The 19,895-nt window shown below is 31.5% G+C and overlaps 2 protein-coding genes across 2 annotated transcripts; both read left to right on the top strand.

Moving 5' to 3' along the window:
• Positions 1-11,055: 11,055 nt before the first annotated feature.
• On the top strand, positions 11,056-13,809 carry LOC146910327 (uncharacterized). The gene is made up of 3 exons (XM_085727856.1): positions 11,056-11,424; positions 12,245-12,331; positions 12,481-13,809. Exons 1-3 carry the CDS (start codon positions 11,203-11,205, stop codon positions 13,654-13,656), a joined length of 1,485 nt encoding a protein of 494 aa, XP_085583982.1. The 5' UTR covers positions 11,056-11,202; the 3' UTR covers positions 13,657-13,809.
• Positions 13,810-17,191: 3,382 nt separating this feature from the next.
• Positions 17,192-18,981, top strand: LOC146910326 (ammonium transporter 1 member 4-like). Its single transcript, XM_085730560.1, has one exon. The coding sequence runs from the start codon at positions 17,244-17,246 to the stop codon at positions 18,711-18,713; it is 1,470 nt and encodes a 489-aa protein (XP_085586686.1). The 5' UTR covers positions 17,192-17,243; the 3' UTR covers positions 18,714-18,981.
• The last annotated feature ends 914 nt before the right edge of the window (positions 18,982-19,895 follow it).

The raw sequence follows: 19,895 nt of genomic DNA, 5'->3' as shown, positions 1-19,895 counted from the left end.
GTTTTTAAAAATTGTTTATGGGAAGTAGAGTTGAAATGGTCAAATATATGTCATTGTATGTAGAAGTTAAATAGTTTTGCGGTTCCTTGTGTTATAGTCCAAGAAAAAAATACAATTTTTGAACGGATTCATATTCAATGATTAAAATTTGAATTGATAGTCCTGATTGAGATTCTAGAAAGTATGTAATGTGTAACTGTTGCTGTTGCTAATTAAATCCAGAGTATTTAGATGAAATCATAATTTGATAGCCCTATGTAATGTGTTATTAGTCCTGATGTTGTGAATTTATGCATTTAGTTGTATTGTTGGTTACTTGTATTGACATAAACACTTGTCTTCACTTTCTGTGCTAATGAATTGGAGATCAAGAAAAGCTGCATCACGTCCCCTCTCTGCAAGGAGATCAAGGTCAGCTGTGTCGCGCCTGGTTTCGAAAAGTCTCACACATCAAAATCAGGCCTTTATGAAGAATTTAGCCGCTGCATTCGCCACACAAAATAAGTCCCCTGCATTTGCTAATGCCCCTGCATTCGCCATGCAAAATAATGTCCCTGCATTTAAATCCTTGCTCACACAACCAAACTATAGTCCGGCGTGATCATATTTTAGACTACTCTTAATTTGGATCCATCATTTTTCACTGTTAATTTTTTTATTAGTTATCCAATTTTTTTTGGTTAAATTAAGAGACAATTAAATATAACTAAACTACTCATATACCTTACAGAAGTGATTGTATTCTGGGCTCGTCACACTTTTTGTCAATTATTTTAATAATTTGAATTAATTTTTTTTTTTGAGAGATTGAATTAAATTTATTATTTTTAAAAAAAACTGCGTTTAATTAAATTTATATTATATATAAAGAAAACAACCCTTTTCAGCTCTTTTGGCTGACTTTTTTCTTTCAAAAATGCCATCAATTTTCTATACAAATAACACATGTAACAAATAGATAAGAATAAATTTAAATATTAAAAAAATATGTAACAAACACGATATAAATATATTTGTTTGATTTTTTTCCTTTATTATTTAAAAAGTGTAACATACTAGATGAATATATTTATACTTACTTTTTTATTATCCTAATTATACCATTAAACAACTCTTTCTATAATAAAGATTGTTGTTGGTGTCATTAAAAAAAATAAGATTTTAGATTATATTTTTTTGTTATATTTTTGGTGTCATTGAAATAGATAATCATGGTTAGTTTGATTTGTTATAACTTGAAAACATAACATAAATTCATTATTAGTTTGATTTGTTATAACTTGAAAGCATAACATAAATTCATTAAAATTCAACATTACGGAGGCAATTCGAAAACATTACACTATTACACTTTAACGGATCAGACATAAAGATGCAAAATGTTATTCTCAACCATCACGGTAAACATGTTATTTTCCTTGTTTTTATTGTTATAATGTTACAGACTAAAGGAGATGGATTTGCCTAGAGGTGTCAATAGAGCCCCAAATTTTAAAGCTCACTTAAAAAAGCCCCCACCAAGCCCACTAAATTAAGAGAAATGATATTTTGACAACCACTTTTTGACAACTTTTGGACAACTTTCTCTCTCATACTCACATGATGTTGTTATCCTCTCTCTTCATTTTTCTCTCTCCATTGTTTTTGACCAATAAGAAGTGAGAAAAACAAGGTTGTCAACAAAATTGTCATCAAATGGATGTCAAAATATCATTACTCCTAAATTAAAGCCCCCTAATTGAAAAGAATTATTTGGGGCCAAACCCACTATAAAATCTATTTATTTGTGGGCCTAATAAAGCCCCATATTATAATTTTTTTTTTAACAGTTTATTTATGCAAAATAGCTTATTCGAAATAGTTTATTTATGCAAAACAACTTATTAGAATGATTTTTTAAAAACCGCTTATTCAAAACAACTTATTTATGCAAAACATCTTATTCCGATCTCATTTTAAAAAACAACTTATTCAAAACAGCTTATTTATGTAAAACAGCTTATTCGAAACAACTTATTTATACAAAACAGCTTATTTGTGCAAAACAGCTTATTCAAAACAACTTATTTCTACAAAACAGCTTATTCCGATTTCATTTTAAAAAACAACTTATTCAAAACAACTTATTTATGCAAAACAACATATTTATGCAAAACAACTTATTCAAAACAGCTTATTTATGCAAAACAGCTTATTCCAAACAACTTATTTATACAAAATAGCTTATTTGTGCAAAACAGTTTATTCAAAACAACTTATTTATACAAAACAGCTTATTTGTGCAAAACAGTTTACTCAAAACAACTTATTTATACAAAATAGCTTATTTATGCAAAACAGCTTATTAGGATCACTTTTTTTTAAAACCGCTTATTCAAAACAACTTATCTATGCAAAACAGCTTATTCAAAACAACTTATTTATGCAAAACAGCTTATTACGATCTTATTTTAAAAAACAACTTATTCAAAACACCTTATTTTTTTTAAAAAACAGCTTATTTATGCAAAAACAGCTTATTCAAAACAGCTTATTTGTGCAAAACATCTTATTTATGCAAAACAACTTATTTATGCAAACAGCTTATTACGAATAAGCTATTTTTGCATAAATAAGCTGTTTTGAATAAGTTTTTTTTGTATAAATAAGTTGTTTCGAATAAGCTGTTTTGCAAAATAAGCTGTTTTGTATAAACAAGTTGTTTCGAATAAGCTGTTTTGCATAAATAAGCTGTTTTGAATAAGTTGTTTTGCATAAATATGTTGTTTTGCATAAATAAGCTGTTTTAAATAAGCTGTTTTGCACAACTAAGCTGTTTTGTATAAATAAGTTGTTTTGAATAAGTTGTTTTGCTCAAATAAGCTATTTTGTATAAATAAGTTGTTTTGAATAAGCTGTTTTGCATAAATAAGCTGTTTTGAATAAGTTGTTTTGCATAAATATGTTGTTTTGCATAAATAAGTTGTTTTGAATAAGTTGTTTTTTAAAATGAAATCGGAATAAGCTGTTTTGTATAAATAAGTTGTTTTGAATAAGCTGTTTTTCACAAATAAGCTGTTTTGTATAAATAAGTTGTTTCGAATAAGCTGTTTTGCATAAATAAGTTGTTTTGAATAAGTTGTTTTTTAAAATGAAATCGGAATAAGCTGTTTTGTATTAATAAGCTGTTTTGAATAAGCTGTTTTGCACAAATAAGCTGTTTTGTATAAATAAGTTATTTTGAATAAGCTGTTTTGCACAAATAAGCTATTTTGTATAAATAAGTTGTTTCGAATAAGCTGTTTTGCATAAATAAGCTGTTTTGAATAAGTTGTTTTGCATAAATAAGTTGTTTTTTAAAATGAAATCGTAATAAGCTATTTTGTATAAATAAGCTATTTTGAATTTAAAAAAAAAACTTTAAAAATAGTTTTTTTTTAAAAAAAATAAAACTTTAAAAGAAAATGTTTATAGAAATTTTGGGGTTTGGGGGCTTTTGATTTGTGGGCTTGCATGAATGGGGGGCTTTTAATCTTGTGGATTTTTAAGCCCCATTACTATGTGGGCTGTGGCCAAAACTTCAAGGCCCCATGATATTGACACCTCTAGATTTGCCTGTTGAGCCATATAAATGGTACATTGACCTTAGGCGGCATGGAACGGTGAAACATGCTGGATTCGGTCTTGGCTTTGAAAGGATGATTCTTTTTGCCACTGGCCTGAAAAATATTAGAGATGTGATTCCCTTCCCACGATATCCTGGCAAAGCAAATTTATGATATTTATAACTGATTACTAAAATAGCTACTATAATTCCCTTGCTGAAGTAGAGTTGAAAATAGCTAGAGAAATTGTTTCCATGTAGAGAATCTGGGTTTTGGGTGGTAAATCCTATTTTATTTATTTCCTCATTTGTTTGATTTCATTTCATTATATAGGATTGAAACAACTTGTTAGACACACGATTGATTCAATGAGTTGTAGTTGGTTTTATGGCTGATAATTATTACAAGTCTCCGTAGAAGCTCCTCGAATTGCAATATAAACGTGCAATAGCTTAATTCCTTTCAGCAAGCAACAAAATTTCAAAAACTATGAAAATCCTTAGTTTAGTGGGAGAAAATAAATTGCAGAAATCATCAATTCACAAAGCTGTCTGGGTGAAGTATGACGGCAATGATATTTTGAGTTGAAAAGGGCACATAATATGAGTTTGTGAGAAAATAATGCAAATGCAAAATAAAATTGCAAAGACGTTGTGTAAATTATGTTTTCGTGATGGAAACCCTATCATTGCATGTTGTTATTGAGTTCTGGTATGCTTTATCTACCACATGTTTCATTTAGTCCATTTTAGGGTCTGGTTGAACGACATGTGGCAAAAAATGCTTCAATGGTCCAGATTTAAAAATAAACAAAACATTTATTTTTAATAAAATAATAATTAAAACTCTTCCTCTCCCTTCTCATCACCGCCAACATCTGCCGATTGTGCCACCGTTGATCTCAATCGTCGCCATTCATTCATCTCTCAATAATAGCATTACTCATCTCGTTCAAATAATATGATTATATTGGTGGGTACCATGTGTATCTATACAAATTGTGTAGGAACAAATAATAAGGCTGTTTTGATTTGTATCATATGTAAATGTCAAGTTTCGTGTGCCTTACAATATTATACTTTGTGTACCTCATGCTATCTGTTGATATGTGACAATTGAAATAGGTGACAATTGAAATAGCATGTTGTTTTTAGTGTTTTAGAATGCAAGAATTTTATGTGCCTTGTGAAATTTGAAATTGGAATTAACATGATAGCGCTATACATTTTATGACCTTATTATAATCTCTTTTTTATTAAGTGTAAAATTAATACATGAGAATTTACGAATTGCTTGGTTTCTTAAAAGTTAATGATGATCTATGAGTGATGATTGTTGGTAAAATTTCTTCTCCATTTTGAATTAGATTCATAGTTAAAAGAGCATATTTTCCCTTTATTTTCTTCATGGATAAACAATTTTAATTGTTAGAGTGAAATTAAAAGTAGATAATAGATTGTGTAATGTTTGATTAACTTAAAATAACAAGCTTTGAAAGAATCAACAATCTTTCCTGGAATACTTTGGTAAAACGATTATCTATCTTAACCAAAGATTCAACTATGTTTTTACTAAATGTTTGAAGGAAAATATTATAATTGAATTTTCCGACCCTTGAATTTCGAATAGATATTTTTGTTTTTCCAGTAAGTTCCTATTCAAAAAACAAATACGAGGTTGTTCACCATAGAAAAATAGGAGTAGAGATAACTGTTGTGAATTTTAAGGTTTTGTTTATGTTGTTACTAATTTAATTACTTTATAGTTTTAAATATGATAAGGATACATGAACCTAGTATGAAGAGTTGAATTCCATGTGTTCATACAACCTTATATGAATGTAGGTTTAGTGATGCATGTTTTAAAGGTATCTTGTTGCATTAATCTATGTGAATTGTATTTGCATTGAATCATACTTATAATTTTTTTTTTTTTTGAAGAACTTAAAGTTTAGATGATAAAAGATGTATGTTTTGGCTATGTGCTTAGTTGAGTAAGAATTTTATCCTTACTTAAGAGTTGATGTTGTTGAAACTTTGAAACAAAGTTAGACATATGTCTTCTTTAGAATATTTGTAATTACTAATCTGTAAGTGGAATAGGATTTTGAATAAAGTTGAAGAGATTTCAACTCGTGTGTTTTTGGGTGCTCTATTTCCTTGCTAACTACTTCCTAATTAGTCATCTTGGATGAATTCTTCTTTGGACAAAACTTAGAAACAGTACCATACATCCTGTTGGTACTGTTCTCCAACCAAAACGCACCACATCATTAATTTATCCACATCAGCTATTAACAAATTAACGCCGTTTCCTTCCTCTTTCTTTTATCGTCTTCTTTAATCAGTTATGGAACCAAAACTGACCCTTTTGAATGTCAAGGAAATTCATCTAATCTCTCTTTTAAGTTTGGCATCAAACATATAATGATACTAAAAGTAAATAGAAGACCAACAAGGTCTTCCATGAAATGTTTTTTTTTTAGTAAAACGATGGAAGCCATTAACAATAAATTGCCTACATGGAACATGTTTAAAACCATGGACAAGGATGAGAACTGGAACATGTTTAAAACCATGGACAAGGATGAGAACATACGTTGGTGCTGTAAAGGAGGTTGCAGAAAATTAGCAAGGGGAAAAATATCTTCGACAGTGGCAGGCTGGCAGCGATGTGTTAATGGTTGAAGAGAAACAGGTCAACGTTTGCTTGCGGTGTTAATTTGTTATCGGATGATGTGGACAAAATAATGATGTGTCGCGTTTTGGTTGGAGAACAGTACCAACAGGATGTATGGTACTGTTTCTAAGTTTTGTCCTTCTTCTTACCCCTCACCTTGCGAGTAATTGTTGTTGTTTGGTTTTGAGTGTGTTCTTTTGACCAAGACATGAAAGCTTTTATTATCATCCTTAGTATAAGTAGGTAACAACAAACCTTTATCATGTTATATATTTTGATTGTGACCTTTTCAAATTTCTTTTGCAAAATACTTAAGATTTAGTTAGGGAATGATCCTGACTGTTTTAAATTATCATCTCTTGACTCGCGTTAGAATAAACTAGCCACAGACCCGTGCTAAGCACGGGGACCGTGCTCCGCACGGACTGTTCCTTTAATCATGATTTATGCGTCAAAACGTGTTTACAATGTTATTTACATTGACAAATAAGAAAAAAAAAATTAATGATAAAGATGAAGATAATAATAAAAACATTGAAATAATTGTTATTAAATATTATAAAGATGTAGACTAAAAATATGTGAAAATATTATAAATAATAAAATTACAATAATGATAACGGGGACGTTAATAAGCTCCGTGATTTTTATATATCATTGGAAATATTTGTAATTTTTTTTTATTTTTATATGAATTTATAAACAATAAATATGTACATCGTGCAAGATTCTTATATCAAATTATAATTAGTATATTATAATTATTCTCACTATTATTTAGAAGACACAATTAGGCATGGCAATGGGGCGGGTGGGGACATGTTTTACCTTCCCCGTCTCTATGCCCTACTACCATATACATAGCCGCTACCCTACCCATACCCAACGGGGACGAGAAATCAAATCTCATCCCCATCTCCGACGGGTTAGGGTATCCCCGCCCCATCACAGCAATGGATTATTTTTTAAATAAAATAGAATTATTTTTCTACCTCAGATGTTGATGCAATGCATTATCCTGCAGAGAAATGATGACGATAGATCATGGCTATGGTGATGGAGAATAGAGAGAACTCTGAAAAATGAGTGTCACTGAGACTCTGATTGTGTGACTAAAATGACTTATGGTTTGAGTTTCTTTTTATATAAAAGTGGGCAATAAAATGATTTTCTACATTCGGGACGAATTTGGGTATGGGTTCGGGGTGGGTATACCTATATCCCCGTTACTCATCATGTACATGTATTTTGAAATCGGGGAAAACCCAAACTGAATCAAAGCGGGGATAAACCCGTCAAATTGAGTTTGGTTTGGATGGATATTCGCAGGTATGAGTTTTGTTGCCATTCCTAGATACAATACATAAAAAAAAAAAAAATCAATGTAACTAATTAATATGTGACTGATTGTTGTCCCATGTATGATTTGTACAACAATATTAGTTAGTTTCTAATTAATTAGAGAGTAACGTTTGTCTTGTGTTTTTTTTATAGTCAATCTTTGATATAATGATTAATAATGAATAACGGTTAAAAATAATAATTTTATAATATGACATTAAGATAAACCAGAAAACGGATGAAAATCATTTATACAAAAGAAGTAATCTTGAAGATGTGTAATTTTATGGAAAGTAGTTGTATTTCTCATAATAAATACTAACCCCGTGTATAATTTATAAATGAGAAAGATTTTGTAACTCTCTCAAAGTTATGTTATTTGTGATCATTCAATTGGATATAGTTGAATAAATTTAGATGTAAAAATATGTATCAGTGGCAAATAGTCCTATGCTTTTTTTTTTTCAAAAAAAGTCCTATGCTTTTTTCTTTTTTATTTACTCTTTTTTTCCTGTGTTTTTTTAAGTATCGGTATAAAATGTTTCTCGTATATTTTTTATATTATTCATAAGTGAAATGTATTAATTAATGTTTTTTTTATTAGAAACACACGATGAGATAAAATCACATGTACGTCATAAAATTTATTTTTAGTAAATGTAAATTAAATATATGACAAATTTCTTACGAATTAAAAAAAATGACATTCAATAATTTATAGATTTTTTTATCATGATAAAAACCATCTCATTAAAAACAAAAAACTATTCAGGACCCGTTATGTTATAAATTGAAATAAAAGTGATTTTGATATCTATTAATTTAGAGAATTTATAAAACAAATCACGATTTATTTTGTTTGGTTATTGTAATTAAAATCACATGTTTTAAATAATTTAATTTGTTTGGATACAACTATAACAAAATGGATTTTTTGTTACAAAAATACATCAACTGTAATAATGAGAAAAAGATTAACTTTAATAATTAGAGAAAGATAATAGATTGTAAATGTTTTAAACTCTTTAGATATTTAGAAGTTGAATTATAGAAAAATTTATTTTGATTGGGATTAAAATTAAGTTTGTTTGTTCTTTAAATTTGTTTTAATTGATTTTGATTTAATTTGTTTTTAAGAGAGAAAATATAGAAGGAGGTTGAAGCAAAAGGCACAAAAGGATATAATTTTGATGACGACTCAAAAAATTAAGGGGTAAGATTGTATTTTTGGTACACATTAAGTTTAATAATTAAAGAATAGATAATTAGAAAATAAAAGATTAAGTTTGTTTGTTATTTGAAAAAAGATTAAGTTAGTGTGTTTTATCGAGTGAATTTGTTTTATTTTGTTTTTAAGAGAGACAAAATAGGGGGAGGTTGAAACGAAAGACACAAAAGGATATAATTTTGATGACGTGTCAAAATATTAAGAAGGGGGTAAAATCATATTTTTGGTAGACATTAAGTTTCATAATTAGAGAATAGATTATTCTTGCATGTCCAATTCCATGGTATAGGCATGTGACTTGAATTTTCCAAAAAAAAAAAAGTATTAGAGAAAGTCAAACTCTATTACCAACTACCTCATTTTATATATATATATAATCATAATTTTCTCCTACATATAGAATGATAGGGACCATATTGAAAGGGGTTGTTTTATTTTATGAAGGAAAATGTTACAGACACCATTTATTCTCATACACTGTTGTACACCCCATGCACTAGGAAGAGAGAAGAGGAGAGAAAAGAGAAAGTGTGCTTGTGCAGGGTTCACGTAACCATGTGTCAGATTTTTGCGTGGATGTCAAAGAATGTATTGCCACCTAAGGGTGTCTATGTATCATAACTCTTTTATGAATTAGTAAGTAAATATGCTCTTCTTTCACAACACTCATCAAGTCCATTAATATGTCTTCTGGATGAGCATATTGAATTCTCCGTCTTGTCACCTCTTTGACCCTTGCGCCATCTAGTTCACGCACATTACACTTGCTTGATTATTGTCACACTTTCTTTGTTTTTTTCGTTCAAATCCGTGAGAATATTCCTATGCGGCGCCAAACTCTTTGTCATGTCGATAACTCTTTTCTTCTCATCCGCTTTTAGTCGACCCGCAAGAAGGTGGCCGACTAACTTTGGCGCCAACTCATGGTTGTGAATTCCACAAAGCATTGCAATCCACCAATCTTGTGTATTCTTTTCAAAGAAACATTTCAACCTAAGCGGACATTCACATTTCCTTGAGCCCGTGCCTTCAAGGTTCGGTTTCTTCCTCGTCTTAGGTGGATTGTATTCACCACTCCTTTCACATTGCAACGTCGCATATAGCCTTTTTAAACTAGATTTATCTATAGAAATAGTAAATCCGACCCTTGCCGCTTGTCGAAGAACTTAGCCAAGTAAATCTTCTCGATCTCTCTATCTTTCATTTGTTGTGAAAAATGAGCTGGTGTTTTACTTCACTACCACGAACACCGGAAGGTACCGATTTAGGTTTAAATTTTTCTTCAAAGTGACCAATGTGAGCTTGAAAGGTAATTTTGACTTTAAACTTTACATCTACGATTGGTTTTACATCGCCGGAAGCCAGGGGCGGTTCTATGGCCCGGTGACCCCGGGCACTCGCCCGGGCTCCGGCCAATTTTTTTTGCAATTTCTATGTAAATCCCTATGAATTTATTATACAAACCACTATAAATTGGGCAATTTCTTTAGATTTTTTGATTATCTGCTTGCAATTTCTTATGTAAACACCTATAAATGTGTTGCAAATTTTTTTGCCCATGCTTTACAATAATCCTGGCTCCGCCACTGCCAGAAGCTACGTCTACGCCGGAAGCTTCAATTTTAACCGGTTTCGGTTCAACGCCATCATCCACCACATTTTCAACCATATCAAGGAAAATATAAATAAATAACTTGTGCAGCAAGCTAAGAAAGGAAAAAAAAAGTGGCGCAAAAATTCAAAAAATGAGCATTACTTCTGCGTGACTTAAGTCACGCTAGTGTTAATTTCCTGCGTGAGTTAACTCACGCAGACTCGACAACTGCGTGAGTTAACTCACGCTAGCCCTATCGTCTTCTTCAAAAAAATGACGAACCAATCAGCAAAACCAGCAAAAACGAATGAGTTTTGATGATACATTACCTGATATTTGATGCTCGATGAACATAGAAACTTGCTTCCTGACGATTTGCAATGATTTGGAACGAAGATTTTGACCCAAAAAATCGCACTTTGAGTTTTTGGAGGTGGATGGAAAGAAAAATGGTGCTTTGGAATATGGATTGCTGGGTTTTAAACAAAAATAGTGATAAACGTGAATTAACTCACGCTGGGGCATTGTTGTCTTTTCAGTTGGGAGTGGGCAATATCCGTTGGGTAAAGAGCAAAATTCAACAACTTAAGTGTGAGTATAACCTTCACTTCTATATATAGCTTAGAATCGGTGGGTTATTCACCGCAGCCAGTGGATTCGAACCACTGACACAAGGATTTTCAGTCCTTACCTAGGGTATCCATCTTTACGCAAACCTAGGGCATCCATCACTGCCCATCGCTGGCAAAGTTATACACTCACAAATTTGATAAAGCATGCCGGATAAAGAATTAAGCGAGGGTGTTGTGAATAAACCTAATGCAATTCATGATGATGACGACGACGAGGATTGTGTGATTTTACAAGTGATTAAACCTAGTGGAGTCAATGATGATTGTGTCGTTTTAGATGGTGACCCAGAAAACCAAGTTAAATGTGACAATGATACTCCAACTGAGACTGATGATGAGTTGCTTGTAGTTGGCGAGAAGGGAAAGGTATTTTTTCATACTGTTTTTGTAAATTATCATCTTCTTTAATTTTAAGTTTGAATTTGTTTTATAGGAGTCATGTCATAATTTTTTCTAAAAAAACATCGTTTCTGGTTGATTTTGTCATTGTAGAAGTTAAACAGTTTTGCTGTTCTTGTGTTATTATGGTCTGAGATTTTTTTTTTTTTTTTAACGGATTCATATTCTATGATTAAATTTCAACCTAATATTTTATGTTGCATAGTGACGATGTCTTGATAGTTTTTTGATTGATTCTTCTATATTTGATTTTTAATGAATTTAAATAACTTTGAGAATTGCGTTTGAGGGTGCAATACATATCAATTCATTGAGTGAATTACTACCCTAGTCCTTTATATTGTAGAATTTGGTCAATATAATTGCCAAAATTAAGAAAATGCCAAAATAGTACATGAAACTGAAAATCTCCAAATACATTAGTCTTTGTAGTCTATATATCAATTCAGTCCCTTAACTTGTTTCAGAAGGACTAATTTGATTGATAATTTTCAATTTTAAGGATCATCTAGAAATTTCATAAATTTCAGGAATGACCAAATTGGATATTCACACCTTATTCAAACTGAGATTTAAGGATTTGTTTTTGTTGCAACATTACTGTTTAAATTTGCACTTTCTTTTTCAAAGATATGTTCTTCCCTTGATCATTGATGTATTGGTTATCATGGGCATGTGCTTTATAATATATACTCAGAATTATGGTTTGCATATTTTTTTCCGCTTATGATTGATGATATATTAGCAACATCTAGTTGTGGAGGTTAATTTTGTTTTTGACTTGCAGATTGCATGCCGAGACTATCCTCATTCTCGGCATCTTTGTGCTAATTTTCCTTATTCTTCAACCCCTCATGAGAGACACTGTGGTCAGGTAAAAAAAATCATTGATAAAGACTATGTCAGAATTTAGAAATTATGTATGCATTACCTTGTTTACTCAGATAATTATTATTCTCATATGTTATTTGATAGTAGCATATGCTTTTTATTACTTTGATTTATAACTTTGGTGATACACAGTGCCACTGTTATGTGTGTGACTCTCCAGCACCATGTCTGAAGTGGGGTGATGGCCTTTTAACTACAGATCATTGTCATGCAACTGATAAATCTAAGACATGGAAAACTCTGAGACAAGATTCCAAGCTGGTTAAGACTTCTCCATTGCCGGATTCACCCAACAATGGCAATATAGGTGATGCTGTGAATTCTCAACATAACCATATTTTGCCACCTAATACCGAACAGTTGTCTTCACTTTCTGTGCTAATGAATCGGAGATCACGATCTACTGCATCACGTCCTCTCTCAGCAAGGGGATCAAGGTCAGCTATATCGCGCCTGCACTCAATAACTCAGTCACAAGAAAATCAGGCCTTTCAGCAGATTTTAGCGAGTGAATTACTAACTTCTGGATTAAATAATCTCACACCTCAAGATCAGTCCATTGAGAAGATTTTAGAGAATGAACTGTCCTCACTAAATTCTATAGTAAATAATCAGGTCTCTAGGTCAACCAAAACAAATCCACTTGCCGGAAATCCATTGCCTCAATATCAGGCCTCTCAGCCGATTACAATGGATGCAAGGAATGCATTGTCCTCACTGCGTTCTAGAATACAGAATCAGATATCCACGCAAAATAATGTCCCTGCATTCGCCATGCAAAATAATGCCTCTGGATTCACCACAGCTTCCACAATACTGAATGGCATAAACAATGGTATATCTCAACAATCAGGATCTACGTTGGAAAGAAATGGATATCCTTTCCACACTGTTCCAAGTACGTCTCTAGGTGTACAAAACCATGCCATCCAAAAGAAGCGAGGACGCAAAGTTCACGGTTTAGGAACGATGTTCAATGGGATAGACAGTGTCGGTGCTTTGAACACAATGACAACCAACGGCGTTACACCTCCTGGTGCATCTGGTTTAAACAATCTTGTCAATCCATACGGTGTGAGATATCCTGCTGCTGCAACAAGACTTTCACACAGAAGAAATGGTTATGGACAAAATGGTGCTTGGATCGCTAATACATTTAACTCATTGCTCACACAACCAACCTATAGTCCAACATTTGAAACTCAACTACCTTATCAGTCAAATAATAATCTCCAGGGTAATGCAAAGAAGTCTAGTACTCCATCTAATGGAAGTAGTCACCTCTCATTTGATGATGTCAAGCCCTAGATTCTAATTCCTGCTAATTTAAATGTTGCTTTAGGATCTGAAAACAATATATCATCACCTGATTTCAGCACAAGTTGCTAACTGTTAGTAATTTTTGTCTTTTTGATTTCACTCCTTTAATTTGAGTACCACGATTTCCGATATTAATTATATATTTTATTAATTGTATAAACTAAATAATACATTAATACTATCTGTATCACATATAAGTCAATATCTATCATCAACTTTACATTTGTGGTAATACTTCTATTCAACCACATTCTTAAGTATAAGGAAGAAACAGTCATTGTTGGTGGATCAAAATATAAACAAAGTCCAACTAACTTCATCCTATTTCAATACTATATCTCTCAAAATGTCTTTCTATGGAATATGTTTCAACACCAATTTTTTTTGGAAAAAAAAGAGTAGTTTAGTAATTTCAAATATTACATTGACCACTGTTTTCAATCTGCGTGTAATTAATTACTTTTGCTTATAATTGATTCCGGATGGAATACATTAATACTATATGTATCACACCTAAGTCAATACTTCAACTTTACATTTGAGTGCAAAACAACAAGTACTTCCAAACTTTATTTTGTAAAATTTTATTATTCTTTTTCATTAATACTTTAGTTTTGTAAAATTGTGCAACTTTTTCATTTGTCAAACAAATGCACCACTCATTGTAGGTCGGATGAAGTACTTCATTTTTTAATATCAAAACTAAATTTATCACAAGTATGTACAATGTTGATACAAATACACTGCCACACTCAGTCATTTCCTGCCCGTTGAAAATTGCACAATTGTTGATACATTACTACCTCATAGAACTCTTTCGAGCAATCCCCCACCTACCACGCAAACATCCTTTCCTAAATTCATATCTGGAGGAGGAATGTGGCTTATTGTTTTAAAATTAGAGAGTTCTTTTTGGCTTGTTCAAAAAAAATTTGTGAGTTTTTACCTCTTGTCCTATGACATTATTAATGAAAAAAAATTAAAATGTTTGATAATGATCGTTCAAATGTTTTTAGTCATTGTAACAAAAAAAAAAAAAGAAGATATTTTTAGTCATTAGGTTTTGTCCCTGTTTTTAAATTAACTCGTGTGTTGTTCAAAATTTTGAATTAGTTTTTATAGTCATGTTTACCTCATTGAAAAAAAACCACTCTTAAAAATTTAGATTTTTTTTACTATGGATGAATTGCATATAAATTCTTATATTATTGACGCTTAAATATTCATATTTAATTAATTAATATTTTGTAAAACAATTCTAAAATTTTGCGGAAGAGATTCTTATAATATTCTAATCACGTTATTAAAACTCATTCAAAAATATGAAGTGTACACATGGATTGACTTAAAAATGAAACAAAAAATGTTATAGAAAATACTTGAAGGACTATTTATAGGGAATTAAACTTCTTTAAACCTCCCCTCAAAATAATTAAAAACTTCGTTGACCCTATTAAGTATTTTTTTTTTAACAAGCGCGAAAATGAGATATATCACTAACAAATGAGCATCTTTAATAGCACAAGGTGTGCCAAAAAGAACCTCAAAAGTATACATCAGGTCACAATAGAGACAAAATTACAACAAATTAGCCGATGCCCAAATAAGCAAACGGGCTCGACCACCACATATGAAAAATATGACAAGTATTGATATTAGTTGTCTTCGTCCACCAATAGGAAAATAATTTCACTTTATCTAGCAACTGATAGATAGGAGTTTCGATGTTCTTGAAAATACGATGATTCCTTTCATTACACAAAACCCAAATGCAACAAAACCACACTAGCAGCTGATATGTAGTCAAGAAATTGTATATTTTCTTGAAGGGATATATACTCTGTTTTTTTTTTTTTTTATCAAGTATTATTATAGACTAATAATTTTTTCGTGCAAAATGACCAATCATTTTCCCCTTAATGAATTTGTCAAATTTTTGTCCCCTTAATGAAATATCAAAATGTAAATGAGTTAAATCAATGCATTTATTTTCGATTGATACTAAAATACACATGTATATAATTTGATTTTGATACTCCTCTTTTATTTTTTTTACTAAGATTTTGATATATTTAGTTTTTTTCTTATGAAATTTTGATACGCAGTTGATTATGCAAAATATTTTATGAATGTATTGGAATAATACGTTGAGCTTCCATTTTGAATCTGAATTGAACTTTTATAGGGATGTTATTTGAATTTTTTGAAGAACAAAAATAAATGATGTATGACGATTTCAATTGTAACCTAATTTCAAATATTTACAACGTAGGTTGGTCCATAATTGGTATATATTTTTTTTTAAAGGAAGTCCATAATTGATATGTAATCGGCTCAAAACCCACAAGTATTTGAGTTTGAATAACTATGACATTATTCATATTAAGAATTAATTACACATGAATATAATGCAAGCAGACAATAAGTTGCGCCGCTAGATTTTTTAGATAGCAAAACCAATCTTCACAAAGACAACACTCATCGACCTATGACATATGACATTGTTGTGAATGAGATTGTCAATTTCGTTGATTGTATCTAGTCTTCAGATTTTTTCTAACTCAGATAAGCCTAAAATTCGACTTATATTCTAGTTTATTTTTTAGCAAAACTGGTATCAATATTCCATTACAAGAAATGAATCAATAATTCAATAATGGCTGTATAGTTGTAAATCAGCTGTCCCATATCATGTTAATATTATCAAATGAATGTCGATATATGCATTTCAAAATAAATAACATTGGTTAGAATATTCTTTCATTTCTGGAATGAAATTTATTAGTTTTTATGGGAGGTTGACATAAGGAATAGGAGAATCGCATCTAGGATTGCATACTATAGAATGAAATGAATCATTTTTTCACATTATTTTAGTCTTTCATCCATATATATGTATTTGCATTTTTAAACTTGAAAATAACGTTAAAAAAAAGATAAATGATTTTCTATTAAAAAAGATAAATTAAAAATTAAGTTAAAGGATAACAGAAGCAATTTTGCATGAATCATGGTTGTATAATTAGACGGTAGGATTAGATCCCTAAAATTAGTCGCAAGTTTGAACAAATAAATACAAAAAAGTGTTCCATATGATTTAACCGAAATGGTTAACGTCGATATATGTATTTCAAAATAAATAACATTAATTAGAATATTATTTCTTTTTAGAAATGAAATTTATTAACTTTTATTTCTTTTATTAGTTTAAAATTTATTTCAAAAAAAGTAAATAATAATTTTCAGTTTAAAATTATTTAAAAAAGTATTAATAAAATTAATAAATTTGGTTATTTTATTTATAAAACTATTTATCATTTTTAATAAAAAAATATTTTTTCTTTAAAAAAGAGTATGTTTTTTATAAAATAAAATGAATGAATCTTTTTTTTGTTTTGTTTTGTTTTGAAAAACCTAAAGTATCAATATACACGCTGGTTTCAGTTACGTTTCACCATATTAAACGTAAGGTTCCGTTCAAATCTTCACTATTTATACAAACACAATTATTCTTCACCCCACAAATCCTATATTCCAGTTAAACCTATTTTCTGCAACCATCACAGCCGTCCACGATGACTTCTTTTACCTGCTCCGCCTCCGACCTCCACGCTCTCCTCGGCAGCGGTGCAAACTCCACAGCCGCTGCCGAATACATCTGCAACGGCTTCAACACCATTGCAAACAAATTCATTGACACAACCTACGCTGTTGACAACACCTACCTTCTCTTTTCCGCTTACCTTGTTTTTGCCATGCAACTCGGTTTTGCCATGCTTTGCGCTGGTTCCGTTCGTGCCAAAAACACCATGAATATTATGTTAACCAATGTTCTTGATGCCGCCACTGGCGGCATTTTTTTCTATATTTTCGGGTTTGCCTTTGCTTTCGGCACACCTTCTAATGGTTTCATTGGAAAACACTTTTTCGGTCTTAGTGATTTTCCTTCTCAGTCTTTTGATTATGGATATTTTCTGTATCAATGGGCTTTTGCAATTGCTGCAGCAGGAATCACTAGTGGATCAATTGCTGAGAGAACACAATTTGTTTCTTATTTGATTTATTCATCTTTTTTAACAGGTTTAGTTTATCCAATAGTTGCGCATTGGTTTTGGTCTGCTGATGGTTGGGGTAGTCCGGCTCGGTCTGAAAATCTTTTGTTTGGTTCTGGTGTTATTGATTTTGCTGGCTGTGGTGTTGTTCATTTAGTTGGTGCAGTTGCTGGTTTTTGGGGTGCTTTGATTGAAGGACCAAGAATTGGTAGATTTGATCATGAAGGTAAGGGTGTTTCAATGAGAGGACATAGTGGTACTTTAGTTGTTATGGGAACATTTTTACTTTGGTTTGGTTGGTATGGTTTTAACCCTGGTTCTTTTCTTAACATCTTAAAAACTTATGGTGAAAGTGGTAATTACTATGGTCAATGGAGTGCTATTGGGAGGACAGCTGTGACAACTACATTGGCTGGATGCACTGCAGCTCTCACTACTTTGTTTGGGAAACGTTTGCAAACAGGTCATTGGAATGTTACTGATGTTTGTAATGGTTTGTTAGGTGGTTTTGCTGCTATAACTGCAGGTTGTTCTGTTGTTGATCCATGGGCTGCAATAGTTTGCGGATTTGTTGCCGCTTGGGTTTTGATTGGATGCAATTTGTTAGCCGAGAAATTTCAATATGATGATCCTCTTGAAGCTGCTCAACTTCATGGTGGTTGTGGCACATGGGGGATTATTTTCACTGCTTTGTTTGCTAAGAAACAATATGTTAAAGAAGTTTATGGTGGTTCACCAGATAGGCCTTATGGTTTGTTGTTGGGAGGTGGTGGAAGATTATTGGCTGCACATTTGGTTCAAATTTTGGCCATTGTTGTTTGGGTGAGTGTTACTATGGGTACCTTGTTTTTTATTCTTCATAAATTGAATTTGCTTAGGAGTTCACATGAAGAAGAGATGGCTGGATTGGATTTAACTAGCCATGGTGGATTGGCTTATCAGTACCATGAAGAGCCTGAAGGACGTTCCAAGAAACGTGCAACTGAAATATGAAGGATACTATAGAAGACTCTTTCTTCATTGTGTTTGTGTTTAAAGTGAGTAAGTAAAAGGGTGGATAAATACATCCCTTGTTTCTCACTTTATAGACAAATTCAGTTTAGAAAAAGTTCCATTAGTGAAATACTGGTGTTATGGTTACATTATACATAGCTGCTTGCACATTATTTATGGTAGCCATAAGTTGTGAATATTCCTTCTTAAATTATGGTCATGTTTCTTTATTATTGAAGAAAACGAGATTTGCAGCATTAAACCAAAATCCTAGTTTGAATTTATTTTGTTTCTTTTGATTAATCAAATTTATTTATTTATTTTTGACGGAAGAACTTTTAATTCATTTCGTTAATAATGATATCGCAATACAAGTAAGCATATAATCAAAAACTTGGAGACTAATAAAAAAAACATGATGTTCTTGTTAGAAAGCGAGCAATGCGATTAACTTGTCTCCTAACATAGCTAATATTAAAGTTATTATTACATTACATTGATCTAAAACACATTTGGCACGAGTTTACAATATTTCTGAACTCAGTCTCGTACTCCACCTATTCTTTTAATATTTCGATTACTATTTGATAGTCCAATTCAATTTCCACATACTGAATCTATTTCCCATAAGCTTCAGCCTCTTGAATCACAGCTGCCATTCCCCCTGGCTGGAATCTAAACCTATAGTTGGTCTAGTCAATGTGTTGGATCGAACGTTTGTTATACCTCGAAGCTGATATCACATCTAAACTTTGAATCGGTTGGATTAAAACTAGAAGATGTGGCTCAGTGGGTCTGTTGTTTAGAGATTAAAATCACATGTTGAAACTTTATAGAGAAAAGAACCTTACCATTAATCTAGCATCATTGCTCAATTAATGTAGTTCAAACAATGATTCGTTGGTTGATAGAGAAGTTGACTCAATTGCTGGACTTGTCGAGAAGAATGTTGCGGGGTGAAGGTAACATTTAAGATCCCTAACCTTTAAACAACACAAACAAACAAAAAAAGGAAGATCTTGAACGATGTGTATGGGGTTGGTGTTTGTGCTGAGTTTGGTGGATCTGTTTTCAAACCCCTTGTTGGAGGTCAGTTACTCATACCAGTTTCGTATTTCTCATTTTATCTGTGTGTTACACCATTGTTATAGCCAGTTTTTTCATTTTGGATGTGATAACACA

This window comes from Medicago sativa, chromosome 7, assembly GCF_051527215.1.
Source record: "Medicago sativa cultivar Bolivia chromosome 7, Bolivia_mono, whole genome shotgun sequence".
Taxonomy (NCBI): domain Eukaryota; kingdom Viridiplantae; phylum Streptophyta; class Magnoliopsida; order Fabales; family Fabaceae; genus Medicago; species Medicago sativa.
Note: the sequence above shows the minus strand (reverse complement) of the source record. Positions and strands in the feature narration are given on the sequence as shown.

Bases quoted from the DNA above. Each gene is read 5' to 3' on its own strand.
- LOC146910327 (XM_085727856.1), top strand. From the start codon at position 11,203: ATGCCGGATAAAGAATTAAGCGAGGGTGTTGTGAATAAACCTAATGCA. The intron at 11,425-12,244 runs GTATTTTTTCAT...TTTGACTTGCAG, and splicing joins TAGTTGGCGAGAAGGGAAAG to ATTGCATGCCGAGACTATCC. The intron at 12,332-12,480 runs GTAAAAAAAATC...GGTGATACACAG, and splicing joins ATGAGAGACACTGTGGTCAG to TGCCACTGTTATGTGTGTGA.
- LOC146910326 (XM_085730560.1), top strand. From the start codon at position 17,244: ATGACTTCTTTTACCTGCTCCGCCTCCGACCTCCACGCTCTCCTCGGC.